General features: G+C 41.8%; 1 protein-coding gene across 2 annotated transcripts; it reads left to right on the forward strand.

Annotated features, from left to right (window-relative positions):
- On the forward strand, nt 1-7,984 carry LOC133961791 (heterogeneous nuclear ribonucleoprotein Q). 2 transcript variants are annotated; one of them, XM_062397147.1, is made up of 12 exons: nt 1-141; nt 1,916-2,075; nt 2,975-3,093; nt 3,198-3,305; nt 3,422-3,535; nt 3,791-3,967; nt 4,187-4,322; nt 4,782-4,987; nt 5,084-5,233; nt 5,327-5,448; nt 5,564-5,889; nt 6,464-7,984. In XM_062397147.1, the coding sequence occupies exons 2-12, from the start codon at nt 1,928-1,930 to the stop codon at nt 6,490-6,492; spliced, it is 1,635 nt and encodes a 544-aa protein (XP_062253131.1). In that variant the 5' UTR covers nt 1-141; nt 1,916-1,927; the 3' UTR covers nt 6,493-7,984. The 2 variants fall into 2 exon arrangements, with proteins under 2 accessions (XP_062253131.1, XP_062253130.1); XM_062397146.1 differs by lacking the exon at nt 1,916-2,075 and having other exon boundaries at nt 23-141.
- The last annotated feature ends 717 nt before the right edge of the window (nt 7,985-8,701 follow it).

Below are 8,701 nucleotides of genomic sequence, written 5' to 3' on the forward strand. Positions count from 1 at the left end.
CGTGGCAGCCATTTTACATCATCAAGAGTGAATGACTGGAGCCGGACCAGTGCCGGGAGTTTTACACTTTTTCTGTCTTTTAAATATCACATTTATCTTCCTAAACACTCAGCACCGTTCGCGTTGGTGAGCCGGCGGCAGGTAGGGCGAATGCTACTAACTGGTCACCTCATTGTTGCTGCATTGATTGCTGTAAAGTCCGAAATCGTGCTGTGCTGTTTCAAACAATGTGGGAACTGGTGGTGGTTGGGAACGAGTTCTCCAGACCGGCTTTTTGAAAATGGACTCTCCCTATGTGGCGGCACGTTGACTAACAACGCAGCCAGCGGGCTAAATGCTCCGGCTCTCAAGGCCCCGCTGGCTCTGGTTCAATCTGAAAGCTGTGGTGTGTTAATTTGCTAAGTCTGTACCGACAAGTGACGATGTAACAATGGCCTCGCCGAAAATCCGTTCGCATTAGCATGCTAGCTCACGTTAGCCTATTTTGACAGATCGCGGAGTTGACATGCTCATTGTCATTGTATGCTAGCAGGCAGCTAGCTGTGGCAAAAGCCACTTATCATAGCAATCCCGTGTTGCTGCCCTGCTAGCTGTCATTCATCTCGCCGACTGAAACACTAGGAGCAGAAGTATCCGCGCAAAGTGCATATTAGCGCCTCGTGTTATTGTCTCAATGAAGGTCCCCGGTTAGCTTGGTTAATGCTAGCTGTGCAAACTAGCCCGCCAGCTAGCTAGCCTCAACGTGTGCGAGTCGGTCCCTCCCCGCTAAATCCAATGTGGCAGTATTCTCACGTAAAAAGAATTGAATCAAATAAGTGTGTGAGCGCTACAGGTTGAAATACTAAGGTCGATTCATCAGAGGGTTTAATCTGCACTTTTAACGCTGTAGAAATGTTCTAACCACATAAAGCACGTGCTCACTGATATAACGTGATCGATTAGCAGGCACTACACAGTATTGATGGCATGATATGTTTACGCTTATATTAGCTACAGATAACGTTAGCTGAGGCAACGTTAGGCCGAAAATTAAGTTTGTCGTCCACGTTTCGCTGAGTCCAGCGTTGTCGGATCCAGTAATGGGAGCAGAGATCAGTGAGATTGCTGCTCTCCACGAGCTCTCGCCTCAGTTTCTCTCAGCGTCAGCAGGAGTGAACTAACGACTGGGTCACTTCTTGACGTGAATGTGGTTGGAGTATTAATTCAAGTATACAAATCCGCGCTGTCAAAGTGTCAATAAACAAAATGGGTGCACAATCACTGGTCAGCTACCGGAAACCGGGGCTCACTCTGTGATGGAGCACGTGTATCGGCTATCTAGCCTGTGCTGAAGTCAGCAGCGAGGAGGTAAGCTAACATGTAATTTAGAGGCCAAAGCAAACACGGCTCCTGCAGCAGAAGCCATCGAAAGCGCAGAGATTCAGTAGTTAGCAAATTAACGTTTGTTAAAGACCTGAGCCAAGATCAAACCGCAAGTAGAAAACACCGCCACATGGACACAAACTCAGAAGTTTAACTGTTTTTTACAGGTCATTTACTCGATTTCTGTTGGGAATTCCGTATGTGCATTGTCTGCTTTTGTGCAATTTTAAAACATCTGTGTCGACTGCCTATATGCAGGTTTATGGGCTTCTACCTCATGCAAGCTGAGAGCTGCAAGTGTGGGTCATGACAGTGAAAAGTCTCTAGATGTTACAGGACCAAATTACCACGATAACTTGTTTAACTCCTTTTCCCTAATTTATGCATAATAACTTGTCAGACACCCCCTTCAAAGATCATAAATGGTCAATTCTTTATTTGTATGCATTTTTTTAATGATTTACCTGTCATGTCTGAGACTTTGCAATCTCTTGGACACATCCCAAGTCTTGCCCATGACCCAGGATTAATTTGGCTCATTGCATTTACACAGATTTCTGGAGACATGGCCACAGAACATATTAATGGAAATGGTCCAGAAGATCCAATGGACACCTCTGCTGCAGTTACCCATTCTGAGCACTTCCAGACTTTATTAGAAGCTGGTTTACCACAGAAAGTTGCTGAAAAACTAGATGAAATTTACATAGCAGGTAAGGAACAATGAATTAACTTGCATATTGAAATATGCAAACTTTTGTTTATCAATTTCTTGCATGTACTGTCATTTATCACCTTTTTGAATGGGGAATTGGGATCCTGAAGCAACTTTTTGTGGTTTCCTACCAAAATGGGTACTGCAGTGCTACAGAATATTAAATTACACATTTCTGGTGAAAATGTGTACATGACGGCAGCATTTGCATTCCCAACATGGTTGCATGATCACTGGTGTCAGGTTGAATGAATTGTCATGGAGTGACTTGGTGAGCCGGTCCAATCTCTGTTAATTTCTATGTAATTTCCTCACATCCCATACAATTACTGAAGAGGGATGAATATATGTAATTATGATGTCAGCTACAGCCTGAGTATCTGTTGCTCTGATCAGATCTTAAGTTTGTATAGAGCTGCAGTGCCAAAAATTCAGGGGGTCATTTTAGGACTTGTTTGGTCGGTCAAATCTAGAAAAGTACTAGTCTGGCCTTTCAGCCAGATGGGACCGAGGCAGGAACAATGGCAGCAGCTGTCTGGTGTGTGGCTGCCTGGGACAGGTGACGGCCCCTCCACAGAGGAGAATGCAGCCCGGCTCATTAGAATCTCTTAGCCACAGTGTAGAGAGCAGTGGCATATCGAGTTGCACTGTCACATCTGTTGTGATTAGTTCTGCAAAGACATGCTGTTTGGAGAGTAAAGTGCACCCTGACCACTGAACATAACTTTGATTTGGCTGGTCCAACTCTTACCCATAATATATTATTAAATAAGACATATAACACTAAGTAGCTCCCATTTAATAAAAGAAAAAATCTTTTTGTTATATTTGCTGTCTTTGAATGACTCTTACTGGAGCTCTTCATTTCTCCCTCTGCATTTGTCCCCCTTCCTCCAGGTTTGGTGTCACACAGTGACTTAGATGATCGGGCTATTGAGGCTCTGAAAGAATTCAACGAGGAAGGTGCTCTGCAAGTCCTTTTGCAATTCAAGGACAGCGACCTCTCACATGTTCAGGTATGCGTGTGTAATTGGTGTATTGCTTAGTTCACTTCTGATGCTGTGATACAAAGTAAAGTCAACTTGTCCTTATTGTTTGATCATACTTTTTTCGATTTCAGAACAAAAGTGCCTTTCTTTGTGGCGTGATGAAGACGTACAGACAGAGAGAGAAACAAGGGACCAAAGTGTCAGACACCAATAAAGGACCAGATGAAGCCAAAATCAAAGTGAGAACTGATATTGAATCTGATGTCAAGTTTCACAGGTGTCACTGAAGCAATGAGAATATGTATTTGTAAATAAAACATGATCCTTTTTAATTCGCCATGTTTTTTGACATCAGGCTTTGCTGGAGCGAACTAGCTACACGCTTGATGTGACAACAGGCCAGAGGAAGTATGGGGGTCCTCCACCAGAGTCCGCCCACTCAGGGGCACAGCCGACCATTGGTACAGAGGTAAAAAACATCTTTTACTTTACACTTGTCAATCACTCCACGTCTTTTGACTCTGTTGGTTGTTAATCCTTTTCAAATGATTGTGTCCAAATGATGAACCTTGAATATACTCTGTAGTAACCATGGTTACACTGATAGCTTACCGCTAAGAGCTGACTGGAAACACTTTACTTAAATGCAGTCTTTTTCTTGTCTTAACATTTCAGATGAAGGACTTTATCTCATGCACTATTATCTTTGCTCTCAACCTCATAGATATTTGTAGGCAAAATCCCCAGAGACCTTTTTGAGGATGAGCTGGTTCCACTGTTTGAGAAGGCTGGCCCCATCTGGGACCTGCGTCTGATGATGGATCCTCTCAGTGGCCTGAACAGAGGCTATGCCTTTGTCACTTTCTGCACTAAAGATGCTGCACAGCAGGCTGTCAAATTGGTACGTTAACATTACTGTTATTGTTGGTAGAGGGTCTGATGAAGTTAAGTAAAAACACACAAGCAGGTAGAATTTTGTCAAGAGAACAAAGTTTTTGTATCGCTTAATGTGGTAAAGTTCATTTAAATCACAAGTGTGTGCAAGGTTGTGAAATAGAAACTAAATCTTGTGTCTTGTGCTTTTTTTTACCTGTTACTTTTACTATCCATCTTTCCGCAGTGCAACAACAATGAAATTCGACCGGGTAAACATATCGGCGTGTGCATCTCTGTGGCCAATAATAGACTGTTTGTTGGCTCCATCCCCAAGAGTAAAACAAAAGAGCAGATTGTTGAAGAATTTGCAAAAGTTACCGGTGAGTCTTTGCAATCCTTAGATTTTACTGATTTGTATGACAGCATCATACATACAATTAAGTTTAGGTACATTCTACTCTTTAATGCAAAAATAAGTGGGGAATGCTTTGAGAGTAAGGGGTTTCTGTGTTGTGTCCAAATGATGACCTCATAACAATCCCAGAGTGACTCTGGTTACTATGACGATTATACCGCTAAGATCTGACTGGACACTAGATGTAGCTGACACCCCCCCATGGTTAGATATCTGGTGAAAGGATAACTTGGTCTTAAATTCTCCACATCTGATTACCACTTACAATAAATAAATTCGTTTTTTATTCAAATCTTTAATTTCACAGTTTATCTTAAATTGTGTCAATAGTTTATTAGGTTATTGACGTGAATTGGTTTTAATTAGTGATGCAACTTAATCACCTGCTGCGTTTTTTTCTCCACCCATCTCTTTCTGTCTCCAGAGGGTCTAAATGATGTCATATTGTACCACCAGCCCGACGATAAGAAGAAGAATAGAGGCTTTTGCTTCTTGGAGTATGAAGACCACAAGACGGCCGCTCAGGCTCGTCGCCGTCTTATGAGTGGCAAGGTGAAGGTGTGGGGAAACGTGGTCACTGTGGAATGGGCTGACCCTATCGAGGATCCGGATCCAGAGGTCATGGCCAAGGTAAGACACAAGGATGGAGTCATCAGTTGCTGTTCAGTGTGTATTTTGCCAACATAAGACTCTGTCACCTAAACCTGAACCTTGTTCTTGTCCCAGGTCAAGGTGCTGTTTGTGAGGAACCTAGCAAGCACTGTTACAGAGGAGATACTTGAAAAGACCTTCAGTCAATTTGGCAAGTTGGAGCGGGTGAAAAAATTGAAAGACTATGCCTTCATCCACTTTGAGGAAAGAGATGGTGCTGTGAAGGTATGACATTCTCTGTAATGACACTAAAGTTCCTAACTTAAACTTGTAAATGCTCAGAGATTGATCCTAGAATCGTGTCTTTTGAATTGCCAGGCGTTGGCTGATCTCCATGAAAAAGCACTTGAAGGAGAGCGCATTGAAATTGTCTTCGCCAAGCCCCCAGACCAGAAGAGGAAAGAGCGTAAAGCCCAGAGACAAGCCGCCAAAACACAGATGTAAGCTTGAACAATGCAACTCAAATCTTTGACCTTTTACATATGCAGTTGTCAAATTTAAATGTTGATCTAAATAAAGAAGCTATATTTATGTTGAGCCTGTGTTTCTCCTAAGGTATGATGAATACTATTACTACGGGCCTCCCCACATGCCACCACCCGCAAGAGGTAGAGGCCGAGGAGGGAGAGGAGGTTATTCTTACCCTCCTGATTATTATGGCTATGAAGACTACTACGATTACTATGGATACGATTACCACAACTACCGGGGTGGCTATGATGACCCGTACTATGGCTACGATGACTTCCAAGGATCCGGCAGAGGGCGAGGAGTGAGGGGATCAGTCCGTGGTAGTGCCAGTCAGACCAGAGGCCGCGGTGCTGTCACACCGAGGGGCCGTCTGGGCTTCTCCCAGCGAGGGGTTCCTGGAACAAGCAGAGGTAAATAAAAACGTTCACAATTTGATCCTGTTAGTTTCAAAGTATGTGAAATCTAAGTCACACAGTGGTGACTAATAAAGCTTGGTTTTTCTGTTCCAGTTCATTACTTTTAATTAGGCAAAGTTCTTAAATGGCTCGCTTTGTTTCCACTCAGTGCTTTGTCCTGAAAAGGGACTGCTGTGCTCAGTCTCTGTATATTTATAATTCCGAGGGTCAGTTATCAGAAAGGAATGTATTGATTATGTTGAAGTTACCCTACTAAAGATCAGAAAGCTGCACAAAAGATACTTGAGTTGCCTTTAAATTAAAAAAGACACACCTGCTTATTGGCCTCATAACTAATCCCTGACAGGTGTCGTCTTTCAGAGCAGCTTGTCAACTTGTTGCTGCCAGCAGACAAAGGTCATTCACAGCATACTTTCTTTTTAAGTACAGTGGGGTCACTCCAGTAGTTGAATGCTAGCTTTATTCTTAATTGGGTGTAGTTTCACTAATTTGATAGCATGCTGATTGATGGGCAATTCATGCCATAAAGATCCCCATACTAATTTAATATTTCCTCTCATTGTTCCAGCAGGGAAACGGGGTAGAGGGCGGTCCTGACCTGTCACAGTGGATACTGACTTGATGTGTGGGGTTAACACCGTAAGCTGCAATGGATGTTGAAACAAAAGAGCACGACAAAAAGGTCCAATGATATTCCAGCCTTACAGAAGAAGCATCGCCCCTCCCCCCATGTTTTTATTTTCATTTTTTTCTGAAACTGCCACCTTAAAAAGATGACGGAGGATTCTGAATACTCGCCACAGCCTCTTTGTCCTGAATCCCTCAACCCAGCCCTGAAAAATATGGCTCTATGTATTGCCCTTACAATCTACCCCTTCCCTATCCCTGATCATGCCATTTTTTAAATAATTATTGAAGAATTTGCACTTTTTTAAGTTCTTAGGTTTGAAGTGGCTCAAAGGAGCTTGATGCTATTGTATATTTTTGTGCTAATCGCAATTTTTATTGTCGGAATATCCATGTTAATCTTAATCGTTTGATCTGGATGTTTGAAAGAGAACATTTGCAGGTTTTTAGGGTGTACCCACCTGGCATGGATAAGTCAGGCATTCCAGGAAAGTGGTTCTTTTCAGAACTTGTCTTTAAAGGGTTGGTTGACTACCTCAGTACAGAGGACTAAACCACCCGGCCTGTACTGTAAATAGGGAAACTATATTGATGAAAGCAGGGCTTGTTTTATATACAAAATATGCACAAGAGCTGCAGTGCAAAAAAAAATGTACTTAATGTTATATAGTCATTTTTGCTGCAGCTCTGACACTGCAAACAGTCAAACTGGGCATGCAAAACAATCTCATCTGATGAGTCTGAACAAGCCCTGCTTTTATCCTATTTTGAACTGAATTAGCCGCCTTGCTTCTTCAGAGTATGTAGTTACTGGTTGTATAGTTTTTCGGATAAAAATGTTACTTTTGTAAAGGCTTCATCATCACAGGCATCCAACTGCCTTTGATAAAAAAAAAATTAAGAACAAAAATAAAGCCCTGCAGTGTCCCCTTTGTGCCACTGTATAATTCCAGTGGGTTTGTTTTTATATGGATAACACATTTTCAAACAACTTCAAGATCATGTTTAACGACCTAATCCAATCATTCATTATGTAAGAACATCTCAATCTTGAATGATCCCTTCCCAGTTCTGAAGAAGGCAACTATTTACAAGATTTTAGTTATTCTTAATGGATGACTGAATTGCCCTGTTGCCCAGCCTGTGAGCATGAGTGTCTCATGTTGGCTGCTGCGATTTGGTGAGGGATCATAGTCACATAGTGGTGACAAGGGATACTGCAGTGAACGATTTCTATTTCCAGGTATAGCAAAAAGGAAACTGTGCTCTTCAATCCCAGTTTTCTATACAGTTAACTCCCTCAATAAACTCGTAACAACCACCTTTTGAAAAAAAGATGTTAGCAGTTTTAAACTATTGTTGGTGGCCAACAACGTTTTTTGCATTCCTGCAAATAAATTGTTTTATACTGTAAAATGGAGGTGAGTGTAACTTATTTTTGTAATAAAGTTTTTGATTTCTATCTGTGTCTTATCTTTTGGGTAAAAGACTCATGAGGTGGACGTGCTCTGCTAGTAACTGGTTGGCATTTGGTTCAGTTTGGCCAGAGGTCTGTCTTTGTTTAGAGTGTAACTTTAGGAACACCAGAGATGTTGAGTAAGATTTGTTAACGAGAGATTAAAGAACTGTGAAAGAACATTGCTCAGAAATGCAAGTCGAACTCGTAGATAAGATAATTTGATGGACTAAACAGATGAGTATGCACTTTCTAATGTTAGACTTCCTGCCTATTCTAATGATTCAGTAAAGAAGTCCTCATCTTCTACCTCAACCCTGAGCCATTGATACAGGAACTAAAGTGAGTATTTATATTGTTGAGAAGTATGAGTATTTTAAACACCTTGTTTTAACGACAGCTACACATTTGACCTCATTGTGTGAATCATCAGCTGACACGGAAGCTTCCGGTCGTACACACATTTGATAACTTCGAAATCTGCGTGTAACCATGGGAACAGCAGCGATGTGGGTGGCCACTAAAGCGGGAACTAATTAGTAAGCGGTAATGTTTCCAATGTTTCCTCCTTGTTAGGTAACACAAACCCTCACCAGTAATATGATCAAATGTATATATTTTAAGTATTTTCTCAACCTCAATAAACTGTCATGTGATAACCACACAGGGATATTTACATAGTTATTTAACCCTAGAACACTGAAATCGGGTGTGTTTTTTTAC

The sequence above is a fragment of the Platichthys flesus genome, chromosome 10 (genome assembly GCF_949316205.1).
Source record: "Platichthys flesus chromosome 10, fPlaFle2.1, whole genome shotgun sequence".
Classification (NCBI taxonomy): Eukaryota; Metazoa; Chordata; class Actinopteri; order Pleuronectiformes; family Pleuronectidae; genus Platichthys; species Platichthys flesus.

Excerpts from the sequence above, each read along its gene's own strand:
- LOC133961791 (XM_062397147.1), top strand. The coding sequence starts at position 1,928 with ATGGCCACAGAACATATTAATGGAAATGGTCCAGAAGATCCAATGGAC. Across the intron at positions 3,536-3,790 it reads AGCCGACCATTGGTACAGAG|ATATTTGTAGGCAAAATCCC; the intron begins GTAAAAAACATC and ends TCAACCTCATAG. Across the intron at positions 5,234-5,326 it reads AAAGAGATGGTGCTGTGAAG|GCGTTGGCTGATCTCCATGA; the intron begins GTATGACATTCT and ends TTGAATTGCCAG.